Consider the following 23,824-nt stretch of genomic DNA (forward strand, 5'->3'; position numbering starts at 1 on the left):
TGTCCTGGAACTTACTATGTACACCAGGGTGGCCTTGAACTCACAAAAATCCACCTGTATCTACCCCCCAAGTGCTGGGATTAAGGGTGTGAGCCACCACCGCCTGGCAACATAATACTTTTTTGAACACTATCAAGCCTAGTTCTAAAAGTTTTGATTCTTTTTTAAAACTAATTCTCACAACAGTCTTATAAGTAGGTACTACTCTTACTTCCATCAGATGAAAAAAACACAAAACTAACAACAACAACAACAAAAAGCCAAGCCACACAAAGGTCAAACAACTTCTCTAAATCACAGTGAGAATCTATCTGGTTTAACTCAAGACACAGATCTCAACTAACACACGACAGTAGTATTTTTATGTTCAACATCATTTACCCTTGGTAAAGGCACAGTCGTCCTTGGCTCATTTGGTGGCTGACAAGCCACTGAATAATATCCATCTAATGAATTGTATCTTTCCCGTAAAGATGTCTGATAGACAGATGAGTGCATCACATCCATTGGAGGTAAAGAATTGCTTCTAATAATGTCATCTCGTTGGTACATAGCTGGGCGCCAGATGCGCCTGCTGTCATACACAGGAGCATACATTCCAGAAGGTACTGGAGGAACTGGTCCGTACTGCTGCGGAGGAGGAGGCTGGTAAGGAGAAGAATTCATTCGGTCTCGAGGGGAAAATGTACTGTAATGATCAGCATATGGCATGGAAGCAGGTGGGAGGGAGGACTCTGGAACATTATTGGACCTCACAAAGCGAGGAACACAAGGAGTCACACCAGCTGGTACCGTTGGAGGTGGTGGGTAGTATCCTTAAAAATTGGAAAGAGGAATATTCAATGTAACATCTTAGTAAAAAGAACATTTTATAATGTTTCAAGTCTAAAGCTGCCCTGTTTGTGGGAAAATATAATCAGCATTGACCTTTACCTTCATATAGAAACTGTATTATTGTCAAGATACCATTATAGTAATATCAATATTCAACAATGTTAAAACTACACAGAACTTTTGCCAGATAGCAGACGGATTCTTGTTTAATCAATCTTTCTTTCCTTCCTTCTTTCTTCCTCCCTCCCTCTCTTAGTTTCTTTCTTTCTTTCTTTCTTTCTTTCTTTCTTTCTTTCTTTCTTTCTTTCTTTCTTTCTTTCTTCTTTTTAGGTTTTAAAAGACAGGATTTCTCTGTACCCTGGTTGTTCTGGAACTTGCTTTGTAGAACAGGCTAGCCTCAAACTCACTGAGCTCCCTTCGTCTGCCTCCCCAGTGCTGGGATTAAAGACGTGCAACACCACTGCCCTGTTAAATGAATCTTTTCCATGTGGTTTCTACATAAGTAATTAGTTATATCACTGGCTCTTATTAAGCAGAGGTTAAAGAGCTCTCTTTCCTTTCTTTCTTTCCTTTTTTTTGAGACTGGCTGCCCTGGAACTGGAACTCACTCTAGACTAGGTTAGCCTCAAACTCACAAGAGATCCACCTGCTTCTGCCTTCCGAGTGCTGGGATTAAATGCGTAAGCTACTCCCACCTTAAAGATCTCTTTTAGAATTTGTTATTCATATTCTTTTCAAATTGTACAAAAAATAGATGTGATGGTGCTCTCCTTTTATCCCAGCATTTGTGAGGCAGAAGCAGGTGGATCTCTGAGTTTGAGGCCAGCTTGGTCTAGGAGTTTCAGACCAGCCTGGGCTACATATATTGAGATTCTGCCTCGAAAATAAATAAAAATTAAAAAGTAGGGTTGTAGAGATGGCTCAGTGAATAAAAGTACTTGCTGTTCCTGAAGAGCACCTGGGCCCAGCTTCCAGTAACCACATTACATATACATAAGAGTAAAATATGTACACAAGAGGAAAAATGTCTTCTTTTAACGAAGCACAAAAACATTACATTTTATATACCATTTCATTGAGGTCATTTTTACAAAAGACCTAGTATCTAGGTAGAAGAATAGAAATAGACTCTTATCTCTAACTAGTTATAAAAATTAATTCTGTAGAGAGTAAAGATTTCTATATATTACTTGGAACTATAAACCTTTTAGAAGAAATCATGAGAAATGCTTCAAGGTACTAGAACAAGCAAGATTTTTTTTTTTGAAAAGACTTTCTATCAAATAATAAAACTTCTCATAGGCTTAAAAAAAACCCCAATCAGACTATAGAAGCAACCTACAGAATGGGAAACAATATTTGCAAGCTACATATATGACAAATGCAATAAAAAAAGCAACTTGATAAATATAAACAGTATATTTAAATAAACATTTGCTAAAAGAAGATATCCAAATGATCAACTAGTAAAATACACATGTTTAACACCAGTAATATTTTGGAATACACACAAAAAAAGAAATATCACCTCACTCCATTACAAACAAATATTATTTTTAAAAAAAAGAAAGAAAGAAAGAAAAAGAAAAGAAAAAAGAAAGCCAGACAGCAGCAATTAATAGCATATAGACCAAAGTTCAGCATGAGTTCACCTCCCAAACCCACATGCTGGAAATAAAGAACTGACTCTGACTACCATATGTGCACTGCTGCACCTTTTTATCACACTACTCCAACAAACACAGAAAAGACCAAAGATACCAAGTATTGACAAGGATATATAACAATATAAATACCTATATTAGTGGGAATGTAGAAAACATATGCACCTAGGTATATGAATGGAGCAAATGTTAGTGCAATTGTAATGCAAATGAAAATGAATAACAGCCTTTGCTGGTTGGTTTGTCTATTTTGAAACAGGGTCTCCTGTAGTACAAGCTGACCTTGAACTCACTGTGGAGCTAAGGCTGGCTTGACTTCTGATTCTCCTTGACACCATCTACCAAATGACAGAATTACTAACTAGAAGCAAAGATTTCCTAGGGCAGAAGAAAATTTATGGGTCATGGAGTAGTATTAATCTGTTAATTTAAATAGCCTAGACACTCATTTATTTAGGATAATAAATACTTATATTTATTTCTTTGTTCTTTGTTCTTAGAATCGACTAAAATTACTTACCTGTTTGTGGGTATTGTGGGACTTCAAAGGGTATCTGAGTTCTTGGGTCTTGAAAATACTGAATGCTTTCAGAATGCTGAGGATATACTGGAACTCTAGTTAGAAATGGGCTGGATTTGGGAGGCACAGAGCTTAACTCTGTTCCAAAATTAGAGGGCCCAGCGGAGGTAGCTGCTGCATTACTTACAGGAGTCTTCGGAGGAGAACCAATTTTACTGGAGAGAGAATTGAACAAAGAGGAAAGAATAACTCACTATGATCACTAACTTCTCTCAGAAAAATGTCTCATAAAATCTTAAGGCAAAATTATCAACAGGAAACATGTCAGGTATTTTGACAGGGGCAAATATATTTGGCAAGAAATTTCACTGCCTCCTTAAACTGTAATTCACAAGCCCATACAGCTTAACAGTTCTCATGTTCTGATGAGGCTAACAGGAAATAAAAACAAACTCCAGGCACTAAAGTGGCTTTTCACCTGATTTTGATTCACTCTTTAAAGATTTTTCCTACTGGAAAAAAACAAAACAAAAAAGAAACAACAACAAAAACAAAACAAAACAAATCCCACTAAGTTTAAAAAAATAAACAATAAAAAGTCTATTAGAAGAAGTCTTTGGGGTAAAGAAAATGGAAACAGTAAGAATATTTGATTAGCTAAAATGTAATCTGAGAAAAGTCCATTTTTGTCTATTTTGTTAACTCTATGTATATGATATCTAGAAAATAGCTCCTGGCTTGGAGCAGGCACTCAATAAATATTTGCTGGACAAATAAAATATATCTTAGCACAAAGTGAGTACTTAATATTTGTTGGGTGATGCAATGCCAATTAATTTTTTGTTTTAATTTAAAAGGAATTTCTTGGTTGTATAATCAAGTAATTAGCCCCAAAGAATATCATCATAACATTCTTGTTCCCTTTCAAAAGCTTTAAAAACTCTGCAGGCAACAGTGCAAACAACTTGAACAACTTGAATCCCAGCGCTTGGGATGCAGAGGCAGGTGGAGACCTTAGTGTGAGTTCTAGGACAGCCAAGGGCACACAAAGAAAAACCCTGCCCCCCCCCAAAAAACAACAAAGAAAGGAAAAAAAGAAAAGAAAAAGTTCTAAAATCCCTATAAAGAGCTTTAAATATGTAGGAATTCAATGTATTACAACCCAATCACATTAAGAAGCTTTTTTACCAAGCAGGCAGTGGTGGCAAATGATTTTAATTCCAACATTCAAGAGGCTTTGCATACACCTCTCTCCCAGAAGAATTGAGCACATATATTCCTGTGTTGCAATAATACAAAACCATTCAAAGTGTATCATATAGAACTATTTATATATCTAACACCCAAACTATACTAGAGAGGACTCTTAGAGGATGGGGTTTATCTGACTCATTTCCTTTTTTTTTTTAATATTTATTTATTATGTATACAATATTCTGTCTGTATGCCTACGGGCCAGAGGAGAGAATCAGACCCCATTACAGATGGTTGTGAGCCACCATGTGGTTGCTGGGAATTGAACTCAGGACCTTTGAAAGAGCAGGCAATGCTCTTAACCTCTGAGCCATCTCTCCAGCCCCCCTGACTCATTTTCATAAGGACATCAGTTGGGCATGTTTGGAATGTATTAGGTAATTCATATATTTAAATGAATAAGTAGTTTAATTACATTTTAAATTTTTTATTGTGTCTTATTTACTCATGTGTGCATGTGTACACACATGGAGAAGAACAGACTGTAGTACATTCTCTCCTTACAATACTGTAGGTCCCGGGATTGAATGGTAGTTGTCAGGCTTGGCAGCAGGATACTTATTCTAAGTATCTGTCAGTTAACATAAACCTTCAGATACATAAATGAGTATCTGGTGCTAGGGATCAAATCTAGGGCATTGTACATGCAAGCAAGCACTCTACCATTGAGCTATAACGCCAGCACAAACTTTCAGTTCTCTAAGCCTAGCCCTAATACTTCACATATTTACCAATAAAGTTACATCATATTGTTCCCCCATTAAAACTTTTATACTACATCAGGAACATGGAATACTCCTATCCTTTAATATGTTTCATTTGTGTATAGCACTGAGTCCTTCAAAAGCAGAGAAGTTTATTCTTCAGGTCTTTCGTTTTTGTCACAATGCCAGTGACAAAGCTTAGAATGAAGTAGTCAGTATTTTTGATCTGTCTTTTCTCAAATACACCACAGTGAAGATCATTCTTTTAATGAAGAATTTTCCCATTACATACTGAACTATACAAGTTGAAAATATATTTAACTTATACAGTCTCCATGACATCAAGTCAGTAAAGGTTTACTATGTGAAGAGCATGATGCTGAAACTCAAGAAAAAAAAAAGTATGGAAATCCTAATTCTGGTCCAGTCTCATTAATATAGTTGAAGAAAACAAAACTCAAGAGTTAAAGTGACTTTCCAAGTTTGCAGAGTTATTCAGTTGCCTTGTGAGGATTAGAACTCAAATTTCTGCTGCATGGTGGCACACACTTTTAATCCCAGCACTCGGGAGGCAGAGGCAAGTGGATCTCTATGAGTTTGAGGTCAGCCTGGTCTACAAAGTGTGTTCCAGAACAGCAAGAGCTGCACAAGAGAAGTTCTGTTTTAAAAAAATCCAATGGTCCATGGCATATGCAGAGATGAAGAGAAGGGAGCAGACTGCAAGTATTTGATGACCAGATGTGACAATATATTGTATGTGGAGCATGAAAGCAATTCACCCAGCATACTATCAACATCAAGGCTCTGGGCTGGAGAAACTAGGATGTGAGTTACATTGCTACTGCTAGAATGGGAAACTGGGAAAGGACAGATTTGAAACAAGTCTTTGGAGTTGTTTGTGTTTAGAACTGCTAAACTTAAGAAACCTATCAAAGTCACAAGTAGAGCTGTGCATGCCTGCAACCCCAGTACCCAGGAGGCTGAAGCAGGAGAATCATGGGGTTTTCTGCTTGCTTTTATTGTTTTACTTGCTGGAAGTTGAAGCCTGCACTGTATGCATGTTAGGCAAGTGCTCTACCATTGAGCTTATATCCCTAGCCCAGGAGCTTCAGTTTAAGACCAACCTGGGCTAAAAATCAAACAAACAGAAAATGAGATTCAAGTAGACTTTTGTAGAAAGATGGTGAAATATTTGGGTCAAAAAAAATAAATAAATCCAATGTGGAAGAAAAACCTTCAAATTTCTTTGTATTTAGTTTATTACATGAATAACTGCATAAAATTTCAACTAATTATTATACCTCAGGATGAAAAAATGAGGTCATTTCTAAAAGGGAGAAATAAACCCATCATTTTTATTCAATACCTACTTTTCAGATACAGACTCTGAAGAGGGCCCAGCAGGGTTCTGTCCATTAGTGCCAACTTTCCCGACTTTCTTCACAGTCTCCAGAGTTCTTAGCGCACTGTCAGTGCTTCGTGGGATTAGCTGGGAAACACTGTTTTCTGCATTTGAAATTCCATTTGTACTTGGAACAATTTTCCCAGATGTTTCAGTACTTCCTATGACAGAAATGCCATTTCCAGCTGTGGTGGTAACAGTGCTGTTTATACCAACTTTATTCAGAAGAGGGAATGTTCTTACAGTTGCACTCATCTTTTTGTTCCTTAATCGGTACCTGTTTAAAAACAATCAACATATTTGTAATGCTGTTCCCAATTTTAATCTCAAAAGTACAAAAAGAAAATATTTCTTAAAAAGGAAACAGCTTTGAAGAGTTTCTTCAGCTAAATAACAAATACTCTACAAGCCACATATGCATGTAACACACACATATAATTAATATAGCAAGCAAAGTACACAAACATTTGAAGCATTATGAAGGAGTGAAGTTTGAAAATCATCTATTTTTATGTGGTATCAAAAAAGCACCAAATTCTTGAAAGTAACAGAACAGGAAAATATTCAAGAGTTGAATGCATTCTCTGCTGTTATTAAATTATATAAGCAGAGTGTAATTATAAAGAAATAATAAAAACTCAAACTCATTTTTGAACTTTACACCAAAACATGGAAATTTTATATTATTCCTAAATGAGTTTATGTTCAAAAAAAAGAGTAGCTAGATCACAGATTTTTCTGATATTAATTTATTGATAAGGACTGGATACACAACATTATGATCTTGTAGTTCATATAAAAATACTTATAGCTGGGTAGTATTGTGCATACCTTTAATCCCAGCATGTGGAAGGCAGAGACAGGAGGATCTCCTTGATTTTGGGGTCAGTCTGGTCTACAAAGTAAGTGCCAAGTCAAGTTCCAAAGCTACAGAGAAACCCTATCTTGAAAAAAAAACTAAAGAAAAAAAAATTTTCTATTTGTATAATTCATTCTGGGACTAGAAAGATGGCTGGAGGGTTAAAGATCATTGACTGCTTTTTCAAAGGACCTAGGTTTAGTTCTCAGGACCCAATGGCAGCTGGCAACTGTAACTCCAGTTCCTGGAGATCTACAGCCCTCTTCTGGCCTGTGCAGATACTGCATGCATGTGGTATACAGAATACATGCAAACACCTTAATACCTAAAATCATTATTTAAATTTTTTTTTAAAAAAAAATTCTCATCATTACACTGTCTTAGTCCTGGTCCTTACTTCCTATATTATACATATTTAGAAGAAAAACAAACAATAAAGAATGAGTGCCCAGAGATAAGACTAGATAATGAAGGAATAGAATAAAACAGCAAAAACAAAAAGCAGGGAGTCAACAACGCTTATAGTGAGTGACTAATTCACATACCATTTAGACACAGGGGTCAGTGGCTCACGAGAATGAGCAGATGTATACTACAGAAAGCAAACTGTTACCATCAAGGGGTAAGGAATTCCTGTTTTTCTCAGTATGTTCTCTGAAATATCTTCATTCTATTCTTCAAATTTCTTAAAGAAAATGGCCAGTTACTCCTTGCTTTCCAACTTCAAAAGTCAAGTACATATCCTCTATCTTTAAAATGTATATCTGTCTGAGTGTACTGCACACACAAGTATGTGCGCTCATGTCTCAGCTAGGATGTTAGGCAGCAGGCCTGAGCCATACTCTATCACTTCCAACCCTCCTTAAAGTTGGGGTACAGGCAGTTGTGGGGGATACCTAGCTTGTTACACTGGTGCTGAGATCCAAACACAGGTCCTCATGATTATGGAACGAGTGCTTTTAACTAATAATCCATCTTTCCAGCCCTGTAAGTCTACGTTCTTAAGATTGTTCAAATAAGCAATAAAATGTTGTTTTCCTCTAAAAAGAGGGAAAAATAAAACCATAATAAAATGTGTCAAATCAGTGAAAAGAAGGTGTATGCACTGGTCTCCTGGTTACTAAAGCCATGGACTTACAAACTAACTCTTATATTTGAAACAGCCAATTCTTTTTAAGCCACTCATGAGCACCTTCAAGTACTGCCTCTCTCATTTTACACTCTACTACCAGACACTACCACTTCCCTTTTAAGTACCTTTGACTCTCTAGCCATAGGATGTATAGGAAATAGTCCCCCTTACAAAACTTATCTGACAAAATTCAGCTCTGTAATTATTCACAAACAACTAGCCAAATGTGTGTGTGGGGGGAAGGGGTACAATCACATTGCAAAGACCTTCAAAATTTGAATATTTAAAATCACTAAGCAATTCACTGATGTACGTCTTTCCTAACTTTACTTTCTCATCTTTAACATTCTGTTTCTTTCCACAGCTCCCCCAAACCTGACAATACCGCATCCTTGTTAATAGAGAAAATATGACATAAAAGAACTATCACTAATTCCACTAGCTTCCTGTATCTATAACAGTATATTCTTTATAAGACAAAAAGCAGAGTTCCAGTTCCTAAAGTGAATTTACTTGTGCTTGATGCCTCAAGCCTATCTGCTTTCTAAAAGACTTCACTTCTCTAAATATTTTTTATTTCTCTTTTGTACTGTAACTTCAGGCAGGTGACTGTATAAATGTCATATCCTCTGATAACTGAGGTCTGCATGCATACAAATACAGGGACATGGACCACCACAAACACACAAATATGCACATAAACATAATAATTATACACACACACACACACAAGAATCAGTGAAGCAGCAACATATAATTTTAAAAAGACAATCTGATACAATTAAGAGATTTTTTTATAACCCTTTTATGACCCCTTTTTGTTTTTTTGAAGAGCAATACAAAAAAATGAGGCTAACTGGAAATATGAAACAAACTGTAGATTATCTGCTTCTTCACTGGACACCCTGACAAGAAAGATAAAAATGAACAACCCAAGCGATAAATGGTGTCCAATGAAAATAAACAGGTATTTTATTGAATATACCATTATTGAAATAATGAACAATTAAGAAAAAGCAAGTTTATAACTGTTAGTGACAGTAACCATGTAAAGAACACTGCTATGATTTCAATGTGTTCTTCTAAGTTCAAGGTTGGAATCTTAATCCTTAATGAATTAAGAAATGAGACCCCCCCCCAAATGATTTAGTCATGAGAGCCAATGTGGTAGACACATTTTCTCTTCTCAAATGACAACAGTTTGTGTGAAATTAACAAAAATCTTAGTAGGAAAATGGCTTTATGCCATTACCATGGGAATGGGCTCCTAATAAAAGGCGGAGGGTTCATTCCCATTTTCTTTTTCTCTTTTATGCGTATTTTTTTCTCCCCTTCTACCTTCTACCTGGGATGATGCTTAAGAAGGCTCTCACCAGATTTGGCCCTTCATTCTTAGAATTTCCAATCTATAGAACAGTAAACCAAATACACCAAGCGATAGTGGCACACATCTTTAACCCCAGCACGCAGAAGACAGAGGCAGGTGGATCTCTGTGAGTTTGAGGCCAGCCTGGTCTCCATGAGTGAGTTCCAGGACTGGCTCCACAGCTATTGAGAAACCCTGTCTTGAAAAACCAAAAATAGAAGAAGAACAACAACAACAACAACAAATAGTAAACCAAATACATTTTTTACATTATAAACTATCTACTGGGGTTTCTGTTGTAGCAGAAGTAAACAAACTAATACAAGTGCTTTGTCAACATGCTGACAGAAGGAGCCAATACTGCTCAGGCAAATCAGGGACACCTACAGAGATGACACCTGAGTATGACTAAACATAGCTAGAAGGGAAAATGTACAAGAAGAAAGAGTAAAACAAATGCATATAGTGGGGTGATGGTTAGTATTGTCAACTTTGCAGGACCCAGAATCACCAAGGAGACAAGTTTCTGGTTACAACTGTGATAAAGTTTCTAAACTTGGGTGGGAAGATACACCCAACTGTAGGTGGCATTATTACACAGTCAGGGATTCAGGACTAAATAAAAAGAAGTGAGATTCATTGTTCTTTGATTCCTGACTGTAGATGCAAAGTGAACAGTTGCCTGCCACTATGACTTCCCCATCATGATGAATTGTAACCTGAAACTGTGAGCCAGAAGAGTCCCTTCCTTCCATAAATTGTATTTATTAGTATTTTATTATAGTAACTAGAAAACATAAAAAAAATTGAGATGGTTGATATAAGCCTGATCATATGGTTTAAAGGTAAAGACCTTTAAAACTAGTTTATAGCAAGATTATGGAAAAGTTTGTAGCTTTGGTCTAGGAAATTCCTAAAACACTGTAAACAGAGGTTAATAGGCCATTTTGGTAGAAATTTAGAAGATCATAATGTTGTGAAATAATCTTTTTGCACACCGTGAAGATTTGTCACTCTGGTTTAATAAAAAGTTGATGGGCTGGTGAGATGGAGGGCTCAGCAGTTAAGAGCACTGACTTCTCTTTCAGAGGTCCTGAGTCCAATTCTCAGCAACCACATGGAGGCATACAACAATCTACAGTGGGATATAATGACCCCTTCTGGAATAAAGGTGTACATGCAGACAGAGCAGTCATACACATAAAATAAGTAAATTTTTTAAAAAAAGCTGAATGGACAATAGCTAGGCAGGATTTCGGGCACGGATGACACTGGAAAAAAAGGGTGGAGACATCAGGGTACCTGGAGACATCAGGGAACATAGAGCAAGCAGCATGGGTATTACAAAATAAAAGTAACCAAGCCTCGTAAAAGAACATAGATGAGTACAGGGAACTACTTCCTAAATATAACCCCAGCAGCACAGACACTGAGAGAAACAATTAATAAATGGGACCTCCTGAAACTGAAAAGCTCTGTAAAGCAAAGGACAAGACAAAATGACAGCCTACATAATGGGAAAAGATCATCACTAACCCCACATCAGACAGAGGTCTGATCTCCAAAATATACAAAGAACGCAAGAAATTGGACACCAAAAGAACACATAATCCAATAAAAAAAAATGGAGTACAGACCTAAACAGAGAACTCTCAACAGAGGAATCCAAAATGGCTGAAAGGCACTTAAGGAAATGTTCAACATCCTTAGTCATCAGAGAAATGCAAATCAAAACAACTCTGAGATTCCATCTTACACCTGTAAGAATGGCCAAGATCAAAACCACTGATGACTACTTCTGCTGAGGAGGTTGTGGGGAAAAGGGAACACTTCTGCACTGCTGGTGGGAATGCAAGCTGGTACAGCCCCTTTGGATGTCAGTGTGGTGATTTCTCAGAAAATTAGGAGACAACCTTCCTCAAGCCCCAAAAATACCACTTTTGGGTATACATCCAAAGGATACCCAATTGTGCCATAAGGACATATGCTCAACTATGTTCATAGCAGCTTTGTTTGTCATAGCCAGAACCCGGAAACAACCTAAAAATGCCCCTCGATCAAAGGCTAAGAAAAATGTTGTACATTCACACAATGGAATATTACACAGCAGAAAAAAAATAACTACAGCTTGAATTTCGCAGGAAAATGGATGTAACTAGAAAACATTATTTTGAGTGAGGTAACCCAGACACAGAAAGACAATTATCACATGTACTCACTCATAGGTGGTTTTTAAACATAAAGCAAAGAAAGCCAGCCTACAAACCACAATCCCAGAGAACTTAGACAACAATGAGGACACTAAGAGAGACTTACATGGATCTAATCTACATGGGAAGCAGAAAGCAGAAAGACAAGATCTCCTGAGTAAATTGGGAGCATGGGGACCTTGGGGAAGGGGAGAGACAGGGAGGGGAGCAGAGAAAAATGTAGAGCTCAATAAATATCAATAAAAATGTATATAAAAAAAGAGATGCAGGAAGATTGCTGACAAAGGAGATTTCCAAACCATGCCCTGCATAACTAGTTTAATAGGCAAAATCCAATAGAAAAAAGACAAGGGAACATCAGGAGACAATTAGCTCATTGAGTATAAAATGTCTACAAACAAAATATAGATGCATACTAAGAGATGGTAAAATACCAGTTATTTAACAGAAAACCTAGGATCACTTTTTTGGTGAGTTTTGATGAAAACTCTTATATATTTACTTCTGGGTCCAAAGTAAATAAGACAAAGAAATAGTAACTGTTAGGTCTCAAACCCAGGACAAATGGCTAACTGAGGTGCCTATTTAGCACATCAAAGCAGACCTAACTGCCAGGCTCTCCCAGCAGCCCTCAGTCTCAGTCCCTACCTTATGGTGGCATACCCCTCTCTATGTAATCCAGCCATTTTTGTTATCCAGTGCTTTTGGTCTATCCTTTACCCTCCTGGCCTCTTGGTCTCCTGCCCCTACTCTGACTGCCCTCAAGTGGCCCAGCTTGTTTGCTCTGGTGTCTCCCAGATGTCCTTGCCTCTGGCTATGCTCCCCTTTTTTATCAACAATAGATGTTCTCCACAAACCTACCTACATTTGATATCTATTATATTTCTTTTTTTTCCACTCAGTAACTTACAGAAAAATGTTAAAAGTAAAATGTAAAAATGTTAAAAGAGTAAAAGTCAGAAAAAAATTCTACATTTTCTGTGATATTTTGCTATGTTCAACTGAACCTGAGCAAATAAGATAAAGGAAATATTACTTTCATTCTACACAAGTGAAAGAAACAGGGATTCCAGTTATTAAAGTTTCTACATATGACCTTTATTCCCCTCAAATATAACCTTTTAATGCTAATCTATTCATAGTTCAATCCTCTCATGGGTTAAAAAATGGCTACTTTGCAATTCACATTTACTTGTATCTCTGAAACATCACAAAAGTTAACACTGCATACAGCACTCCCTCAATGAATGACCCTGTATGAAAGACATTTCTCCAGACTTACTTTTCAAGTTCTTCCTGAGAATGGGCAAATGTACAATTTGTTCCTCGTGGACAACCCCCTTGTTGTCGCAAATCTCGGCACATGCTAGTTTTGTACTTGCTGTTTGGCTGAGGCTATACCAATAAGCATGGAAGAGAGAAGATATCAGTTACTATTCACTCTCTAGACTCCAGAACTTAATGATTATACCACCCTTAAGACTTTTTTGCATCAGAGAGGAACTCTCATGCCAAAACAAGTTCTATCCCATCAAATCCCACTGTGAGAGTGACTGACACCCCTGAGGGACCTTTTAGACCTTCTTTCCAAAGGTTAGCTGAAATTGATTCAAATATACATCTATTTATTTCTTAGGTAATGTAATTTTCATTGAAAATATTTCTCAATTTATTATCATCTAAAAAATTGTGACAAAATGAAATAATTTTAAAAGCACTTAAAAATGGCAGACTATGATCTTTACCTATTTAAAATCCTCCCAGAAAAAGGTGATGAAAATTATCACTTCATTAGTGGACTTGTATGCACAACTCTATTCATAGGTAAACAATGATGGAAGATAAGAAAATAAATCTTAACTGTTATATTGTGCATCAAAATCTAAGAAGTTGTTCTTAAGATAAAGCATTCATCATTCAGTCGACAACAGAATGTTACAGTATTTTCTAAATAAAATATGGATAGAAGAATATAAAGTTAACAGATTTTGGAGTACTTCTGACCCTACCTCTGTCAGATACAGAGAGCACACCCTTCAATATCTAAACCCTTTAAATTTCAGCTTCGCAACAGAAATTACCCTCCAATTAGTTATTAGGATTAGAAATAAAATATGCAAAACATTGGACATAGAAAGTATCCTAAAACAACTCAACAAATGAATTTGGATAAGGGATTATATTTTAATTTCCCTTTCTAAAGTACACTAAAAACATTGGGGAATTTCAAATTCCATGTACGTTATAAAACAGAAATTCACTTGAGAGAACAAAGGAGAAAAAACTTTCTGACAAAAAAAAAAGAAAAGAAAAGAAAAGAACTAGACAAAATGTCTGAAGGGCTCAATGAGCTACATTTGGTCAAAAACATTGCAATTCAGAAAATTCACATCCAAAATGCCCGTCTAAACTCATTATACACTGAAAAGCTAATCAAGTACAATAAAAAGCGATTTTTCCCCCCAAAAGTACAAAATAAAAGTTTTCAAGAAGGATGGGTATGCCAATCGACGTCAGACTTGTAGCCAAACCTGTCAGGTATGAAGCCCTGGGTTCAATGCCTGTATACCACACAAGCATACACACATGCACATTCCCCTTCTGCACACACAACGCCTAAGAGGAAAAGGTTATATAAGGAGCCTATTAGCTAATCAAATTGTTCGTATGTTCAGGATGAAACTGTGTTAGACACAGCAGTGGTTAAAGTGTAATAAATCATCTTACCTGGGGTGTCTCGTGGCCTTTTCTACTATAGTTTTGTATGAAGTCCACAAGACCATGAACCACTGTTTTAACAGCTACCATTGCATTTTCCAGTTGTTCCCAAGTTGGAGAAACAGCATCTAAATTAAGAGCCAAAGGGATGGGGTGGGAGTTGGAGGAGACAACATATTAACAGTCATTCCATTGTACTATTTACATCAGAGTTTCATAAAGTAGAAGCACTGGTGCATTTTCCCACATACCTGGATTAGGGTCTATGTTTGCAAGAAGTTCTAAATGAGGCCTCAGTCTATTTAAATTAGCTGGATCACCTGTTCGTTGCAAAACAATTGTCAATTCTTGGACACTCTTTGCAAATGATTCTGGAGACTGTAGCTAACAAACAGAAAAGAGAATGATTTTTACTCGAAATTTTAGAATTCAAATTCTATATTCAAATGCTTTCCAATAAATCACCTTTCTCCATAGGTTTTCAAGTGTCTTCAGTTTTCATAACAGGACGATCAATGATGAATTAAATTTTCACCTCAGAATCTGCCCTATGAAACTCATCACTAGACACTTAGAAAACATATTTATCAGCTATGCTAGCTCTCTAGGGCCAGAATGTAGATAAAAGTTTTCAACCTTACAACACTACAAAAGCAAAACATATTCAGTAGAAAATATTTCATATTTTACATTTAAGTTTTCCCAGGTGAGTGATATAAAGTACAGTATTCACATCGTGGTACAATGGCACCAGGCTACAACTCTCAGTAAGCCACATAAGCATGAGGGTAAAAGCCAATACATCACAAAGCCCAAAGTGTACAATGCTAAATTATCATCTTCACTAAGTTAGAGCTGTGAAATGAATATCTGGGTCAGATGGGCATAGTAAGTTGTAAAAAGAGGAGTGTATGTGCTACAGTACTCTGTGAAACAGAAAGGATATAAACCTCTAATTTCACAAACCTTATCAATGATAGATTGCATGTGTGATTTATGAGCCAAGTCCCCATACAGCAGTGAGGACCACTGCTCAGGTGAAATACGGAGTCCTGCTTCCATGGCAATGTGAACAATTTGGGCATCATGTTCTCTGCGCAGTGCCTCATAACTCCGAAATTCCTCTTTTAGCTGCATCAGGGAAGAGTCTTCATCCCTTTTAGTAACCTAAAAATGAAGGAAAAAAAATCAAACTCATTAGAACTGGCCTGCTCTTTCCCCTTAACCAACTCATTTACTTTGGGTGTGAGAGTTGGGGTAAAAGGGGATATATACCATACACCAAAGCAGAAAATGACAACACAAATCCTCTTCAGAACAAAACAGAAACTACGTAACCATGTATTCAGTTCTTGTCTTTAATGTCATCAGCATTTGACAGGGAAGACAGACTTAGAAAAAGGAAATTATAATAATGGTGTTATTATAGGCTCCATAGCAACATGAACAAAAGGCAATTAAAAATGACAATTAACAGAAGAAAATTGTTCAGAAAAGGTTTTTCTGTTGGCTGAAGCCTATGTGATCTACATCATGAAAAGTAAGATTTCTTTAGGAAAAGGGAGAAAATTCAAAAAGAAAAAAAAAGGTAAAGCAGAAACATGAATGAAAAAAGGGCACAGAAAACTCAAATAGCCTTAAAAAAGATGGTAAATCAGGTATTAAATCCTGAATGAAAAATTACTACAATATTTTACAGATGTGCTATCATCACGTACATGTCTTTAAAAAACATTTTCATTGCTCAGAAAGTTGTATTTTGCTGTTTTAGTGAAAAAGAGTCCTGCTTTCTTATTTGGGGAGGATCAGGGCTGAGTGCATAGCATCTTTCTAATATGGTTGGAGTAGACTTACTTGGAGCATTATTTACTGTGGTTCTTTGAGAAATGAGATATTGCAGTTTAAGAAAGTAGAGTCCTGTTTCTAAGGTTCAGATTGTCTTTTTTACCTAGAACAGTTTTGTGCAGAATGAGAATGAGTGCTTGTTTTTGTTTTTGGATTCTCTTAAAATCTTTGTCTCTTTCTCTACGTGTGTGTGTGTGTGTGTGTGTGTGTGTGTGTGTGTGTATGTGTGTGTGTGTGTATATACAAGTCAGAGAACAACCTTGGGAGTGAGGTTCTGGGAAAATTTCCTTTCACCTTCTATTCATCTCACTGTACGGGCTCTGGGATTTAAGATTCAAAGCACATAATACCACACCAAATTCTGAGACTCAGTCTAGACAAACCATTTGATCTATTCAAAACTCAACTTTTCCTGCTGGGCATGAGGGTACACGCCTAAAATATCAGCATTTAAGAAGCTCAAACAGAAGAATCATGAGTACAAGTTTGGCCTGCACTAAGACCCTGTCACAACCATGCAGTGTTGGCACACACCTTAAATCAGCTCTAGGGAGGCAAGTGGATCTTCATGAGTTTGAGAGCAACCTGGTCTACAAAGCAATTTCTAGGACAGTCATGGTAGTTATAAACGCCTTTAATCCCAGCACTCAGGAGGCAGAGGCAGGAGGATCTCTGTGAGTTCAAGGCCAGCCTGGTCTACAGAGCGAGTTCCAGGACAGGCTCCAAAGCTACACAGAAACCCTGTCTTGAAAAACAGAATCAAAAATACCTTATCACAAACAAACACAACTTTGTTTTCCTCACTGGTGAAAGAAAAAGCTCCAGAGTACCTCTGTGGTTGAGTGTATTGAGAGGGTCTGCCTCTATACTCTAACTTTGCCTCAAAATTCAGAAATCCCCTTGCCCAAACATCCCAATTGCTAGGATTACAGGTGTGGACCACTATGCCCTGCTTTAATTATTTTTATTTCTGCTTCTGGCACATCAGACAGCAGTAATACGTCCCTCAAAACATGAACACAAGGAAATTAACCATATATTCTTTGGGAATCAAAAATTGTTAAGAGTTTGGAACACACAAAACAAAACTACCCTTTTATTTATATTATTATTCACCTGCATGTATATATGTACATCATAGATAGGTGTGCTTTGTGACCATGGAGGCCAGAAAACAGTGTCAGATTCCCACGTGGATGCCAAGAAATAAAGCCAGGTCTTCTTCAAGAGCAGCAAGTATTTCTATCATTAGCCATTCATCACTCCAGCCCCAATCAAAACAATCTTAAGCCATTTATTAATCAGTGAGGTGTGAGCGTATTGGTATTCTTCAATAACCCACATTAAAAGAACTCAGAGAAAGAAAAGGGGGAATTATTAACCTAAATAAGGGGGAGAGGGACTAAAGATCTAGAGGATTACAGCACACCTCTAAGCACCATATAGTGCACACATGCACATGGACAGCAAGAGCACTTGAAAGAAGACTTAGGTAACTAACAGGGCCCAATCCAATTAGTATTAATCTACATCAAAATCATTTGTGAAGGGCTGCTGGAGATCTACTTCAGTTGACAGAGTGCTTGACTAGCATGTACAAAGCTGGGGATTGATCCCCAACACTGCATAAAAACTCAGCATTGAAGTGATGCACACTCATAATTTTAGCAGTTGTGAGGTAAAAGGAAGAGGAACGGATGTTTAAGTCATCCTCAGCTACAAAACAAGTTCAAGGTCAGTTTAGGGTACAGGAGAACCTATCTTAAAACACACACACACACATACACACACACACATACACACACACACACACATACACACACACACACACACACACACACACACACATACCCCAAAGAAAAAGGAGAAAAAAAAAACAAACCCGAAATCTATGAAGCATCTCAAATCTTCTTGATGCCAGAGCCCAGGAATACAAACATAGACAACTCCAGTGCTGAACTTTCTTTTCTTTTTTCTTTTTTTTCCGAGACAGGGTTTCTCTGTAGCTTTAGAGCCTGTCCTGGAACTAGCTCTTGTAGACCAGGCTGGCCTCTGCCTCCCGAGTGCTGGGATTAAAGGCGTGTGCCACCACTGCCCAGCTCAACTTTTGAATTTCTTGGGGGGAGGCAGTTTTTGAAACAAGTTTCATCTGTGTAATAGCCCTGGTTGTCCTGGATCTCACTCAGGCTGGCCTCAAACTCACAGAGATTCACCTACCTGCCTTTGCGATCCCTCACCCCACACACACACAAGTTCTGGGAGTAGAGGCCAATGGGACTCCTTGTTTAAAACAATTGATATAAAGAAGTGAGACTTCGGGGCTGGAGAAATGGCTCAGAGGTTAAGAGCACTGACTCCTCTTCCAGAGGACCCGGGTTCAATTCCCAGCACCCACATGGCAGCTCACAACTGTCTGAAAATCCAGTTCCAGGGGATCTGACACCTTCACACCAATGCACATAAAAATAAAAAGATAAATAAATCATAAAAAAATTAAAAAAAAAAAAAAGAAGTGAGACTTCTTTAGTTTACTTTTACAAGTTCCTGTAAGAGTCTAAAGTTGGGGTTTTACATATGTTCAATTCAAAGTTAATGAAACCAATAGGGAGTAAACAACTACCTGGTATCAAAAATTAATACAGAAGAAAAAATAAAAAAAAATTCCTCTGAACTTTGGAAATGTTCTGCATTTCTGGGGTCATTACACTAGGTAATATGGATTCTAGGAAGCTTCTGTCTCACACAATAAGCATGCAATCATCAGAGTTGTACAGCACTTACCTTAAAACAAGAAGCTCGATACAGTAGCTGCACAACATGGCCAATACTTGTTTTTGATGCCTGAGGAAATCTTGGTTCTAGTCTTTGCACAACAAAAAGTACCAGAACTTTCCTTGAGAGGGCAGAACCATCTTCCAGTGCCAGCAATACTAACTTCAAGGCTTCTTCTTGCATAGCTAGAAACAGTAAAGGAACAAAGATTATACTGATGATATCTGTCAAAAGTATATTTAGGTATCAACTTATGGTGGTACACTAAAAACAACTGCATCTAATTAGCATGAAAAAAGGAAATCACATATATACAAAAACAATTCATTTTTAAATTGATCAAGGACCAGCAAAATGACTCATGAGGTGAAAATGCTTACTGATCAAGACTAGCAACCTGAATTCAATCCCCAGAACCCAGATAAAAATGGAAGAAAAGATTCCACAAGATTCTCCCACAAACTCCACATAACAAGGTATACTTTCAGTTAAACAGATTCAACACACCCAGGACCCACACTATTAATTTTTTCGTTTATTTTTGGTTTTTCAAGACAGGGTTTCTCTTTGTAGCCTTGGCTGTCCTGAAACCCTGTCTATCTGTCTGTCTGTCTGTCTGTATGTATGTATGTATATATGTACATGTATATGTAAATGTATGTTTGCATATATTTTTACATATATGTACATACATGCTGATCTTGAACTCAGAGATCCACCGGCCTCTGCCTCCTTATCGCTCAGATTTAAAGCATGCAGCTTGCAATATTAAAATAAAAATTTTTTAGATTTATGTGTATGAAAGTTTTCTCTATATGTGTACCATGGAGATTCTAAAAGGGTATAGGACCCCTGAAACTGGAGTTTGCAGATAGTAAAGCCACTATGTGAATACTGGGAATAGAATCTAGATCCTCTGCAAGAGCAAAGACTGATTTTAACCACTAAGTCATCTCTACAGCCCCATAAGTAAGAATTCTAAAAGTTATCAAGCAAAAGAAAACATATGTTGCACTAATGATCATTCAGAACATAGGTGTGAACAGGACATTATTTATTTTATTATTATTTTTTAAATTGTATATGTATGAGTGACAGTCTATGCACCTGTGCAGGTACCTTCTCAGGTTAGAGGGGTTTTTCTTACCCCTCAGAGACTGAATTACAAGTGAGTCTCCTGCTATAGATACTGGAATCAAACTCTATAATAGCACTAACTGCTTCTAACCATTGATTCATCCCTCCAACCCAGTGAATAGAAATTTCAATAAAATATTTTCTATAGGTAAATAACAGTAATTAGATAATGATCTAATGGGAAAGCAATTCATAAAACAGAGTACTACTTTGGCAGTGATAATTTGCAAAGGACATACATATTTGGCTTATGCAATAGACAGTTAATGTGCCTGTCAGAAACTATTTTGCCTATAATTTTAAATAATACTAGCCTTTGGCCAAACTATCTAAAGAAGGCATTAGATTCGCTTATGTTGATTCATTATTCATTGGTTTTTAGAGACAGGGTTTCTGTAGATTAGCTATTCTGTGCATGCTTTTAGTGAATTTAAAGTTATTTCAAACTACAAGATTAAAAATACATTATTATTTATCAAAACAATGGAACTTTACAACTGAGATATCATCAAGAGTCTAGAGTCAATCCAATACACTTTTCAAAGTGAGGCTATTATGAATCATGAGGATGGTATCATACTACCATCACTAGTCAAGAACAAAATGAGAGCTAACTGAGGACTTTACAAAAATTTGAGATAGAATTCTCATAAAATTAACCATTTTAAAAACATGCAGGAATAAATCTTTCTTGTTTAATATATGCAAGACCCTTAATTTCATCCCAGCACTGTAAAACAAAAAGAAGGTGGTTTGAAATATGCAGTAGCAGTTAGTACATTCATAGGACAACCATTAACTGTACCTGCTCAAAGACATTTTTACTGCTCCAGAGGAAAACTCATAGTCATCACAAAGTCATTTCTGGTAACCTTTTCTCCTTAGCAATCACTCATTTCTTATCAGGTTTCCTTCAAGTATCACAGTATTTTCAAATACTACAAGCAGTATGAATCACTCTAGGAGTATGTCACATTTTGTTTTACTTTATTTCTTTATATGGTTAGACAGCACTTTATGAACACATTATGTGTTGATTATGCCTCTATTAGTTGACTGACAAATAGGATGCTTCTGTCTTTAAAATGCATGGCCTATATTGAGGACGATCCCTATCATCAACACAATGCAAGGAATGGTTCCAGATAATAGAACACTAAAGGTCAGGCATGGTGGCATCTTTGTAAAATCAATACTGAGGTTCTCTGAAACAGGGGTTGATTTGCAGCCCAGACTGTCTCAGACTGGCCTCCTACTCATCTTCCTACTTGATCCTCCCCAAGTGCCAAGGTAACAGGTATGCATGGTTATGACCAGCTTGTGCCTACTTTTTTTTCCCCCATGTGAGTTCTACCATTTCCAAATTGTGCCTACTTTTTAATCACTATAAATATTATTGTTATAAACATCTGTGTCCGAGTATCAGTTTGAGTATCTAATTTCTATTATTTTGGAAGGCTCAGTGAACTCCTGGGTTGCATTCAACTTTAGAGGGACTGCCAAAGTCTTTTCAATATAGGAGAGCACTGTTTTTCTATGTCCGCATTCTTCATTGCATTATCAATTTATCAGGTGCTTTTGTTTTTAATCACAGCAAATAAATATGCATGAGGTAGTATCTCACTGTGGTTTATTATTGCATGTGTATGCTCTGGAAAGCAACCTCAGCCATAGCCTAACACAAGCTAGGCAAACATTATCACAGAGTTCCACCCTACCGCCCCTTGTTGAATGTTATTTATTAAAGACTTTCGTTGTCCTACATATGTTTATTCTCCACCTGTCTCTTATTTGAATGTTAAGTCTTTTTTTTTAAGTCCTTGAGCACTTTTGAATCAGGTTTTTGTCTTTCTGAGTTACAATAAGAAATTCCAGATATCTAGTGCTTTTACAGATAAAAAGTAAAATGATAAATATTCAAAAGCATCATCTTTAAGTTCATAAAGAATGAGGATTTTAAAAAAAAATTTTAAATGTAACTTCGATTTGTGCAAGATTGAAAGCACACACATTTAACTATTTCACTTTTCTAGTTTATTTTACCTCAGGTGTCTTGATGTAAGTCACAGACAACGTATTACTTTACCCTTAATTAATATTTGCAATAGTGATGCTTTTTCTTTTCTCTTTTGGTTTTTTAGGACAGTGCTTCTCTGTGTAACAGTTCTGGCTGTCCTGGAACTCGCTGTGTAGACCAGGCTGGCTTCAAACTCAGAGATCTGCCTGCCTCTGCCTCCTGAGTGCTGAAATTAAGGGCACTTAGCACCACCACGGCCCAACTGATGAGTTTTTAAAATCTTTACATAAGACTATTATCATCTCTAACAAAAATAATGTATTTCCTTAATTTAATATCCAATCCACATTTTATTTTTTCCATTATCTTAATAGCATTTACAGTTGGTTTAAGTTTCCAAAGATATTTAAAGAGGCACCCAAGTCTTTTGCCACATTTCAGTCCAGTTGTCCCAATGTCTCTCAGTAAAAATGTTTCCTAATACCTGTCTCAACAAACTAAAATCAAAACAAAACAAAGTTTCCGAAGAGCTAAAGAGATGGATCAGTGGTTAAGAGTTCAATTAGATAGAGTACCTATGTCAGTCAGCTCACAACTGCCTGTAACTCCACTCCAGGCAGAGCATCTGACACTATTTTCTGGTCTCCTTGGGTACCTGAGTACATGTGACACACACTCACAGGGACAAATAAATACGTGACTTTAAACTCAGCATTTGGGAGGCAGATGAGTTCAAGGTCAGCCTGGTCTATATAGTGAGTTTCAGGACAGCCAGAGATACATAGTAGGACGTGCATGTCCACACATGGATGCATGCACACACGCACTCAATTAAGTAACTATTTAAAGAAATATTTAGCTAGCTGGGTCTGGGGGTGAATGATTGGAATTCGAGCTGAGGCAAAACGAGACCAACCTGTAATACACACAAAATATTCTAGGTCAGTCTTAGCTATACGAGTGACTACTTTTTTTTTTTTTAAAAAAAAGGCAAAACCAACGAAATAAAATGTTTCCTATATAAATTTTATTCAAATTACAGCTCTAAATCAAAAAATAAATTTCCCAATTAGCACACAAGTACTTTATAACTTGGTATTAGAGATTGTTTTAAACAGGCCATCCATAGCATTGATCATAAAGAAACTTCTTGCTGGTTTCAACATGTCCCATGTTTTCCAAGTGTTAACAATCAATCCAAAGTTTATTATTTGTATTATGCTGCCCCCTCCCAAATAACTTTACCTTCCTTGATGTACACCTGTGCAAATATAGGCCCTTTCCTAAACCAGTTTTTTAACTTGCGAATTGCAGATGAGCCCTTTATCTCATTGATGCCAGATAAATGAACGAGAAATTTCTTCCAAAGCAGTGGCTATAAGAAGAGACT

The 23,824-nt window shown here is 36.9% G+C and overlaps 1 protein-coding gene and 1 non-coding gene across 6 annotated transcripts in view; both read right to left on the reverse strand.

Moving 5' to 3' along the window:
- Window positions 1-23,824, reverse strand: part of Rc3h2 (ring finger and CCCH-type domains 2) — a 52,714-nt gene that overhangs the window by 13,874 nt on the left and 15,016 nt on the right. For all 5 annotated transcript variants that reach the window (XM_048429196.3, XM_048429197.3, XM_048429195.3 and 2 more), the window contains 8 exons: window positions 19,290-19,465; window positions 15,630-15,830; window positions 14,915-15,047; window positions 14,673-14,791; window positions 13,228-13,340; window positions 6,347-6,655; window positions 3,019-3,233; window positions 382-815 (listed from right to left, as the gene is read on the reverse strand). In XM_048429196.3, coding sequence (XP_048285153.1) covers window positions 382-815; window positions 3,019-3,233; window positions 6,347-6,655; window positions 13,228-13,340; window positions 14,673-14,791; window positions 14,915-15,047; window positions 15,630-15,830; window positions 19,290-19,465 — 1,700 coding nt within the window. The remainder of the gene's footprint in view (window positions 1-381; window positions 816-3,018; window positions 3,234-6,346; window positions 6,656-13,227; window positions 13,341-14,672; window positions 14,792-14,914; window positions 15,048-15,629; window positions 15,831-19,289; window positions 19,466-23,824) is intronic.
- LOC125397072 (small nucleolar RNA SNORD90) lies at window positions 15,139-15,249 on the reverse strand. The gene has a single exon (XR_007230981.1). It is a non-coding gene; the product is annotated as a small nucleolar RNA SNORD90 (small nucleolar RNA).

This window comes from Myodes glareolus, chromosome 21 (genome assembly GCF_982192425.1).
Source record: "Myodes glareolus chromosome 21, mMyoGla1.1, whole genome shotgun sequence".
Classification (NCBI taxonomy): domain Eukaryota; kingdom Metazoa; phylum Chordata; class Mammalia; order Rodentia; family Cricetidae; genus Myodes; species Myodes glareolus.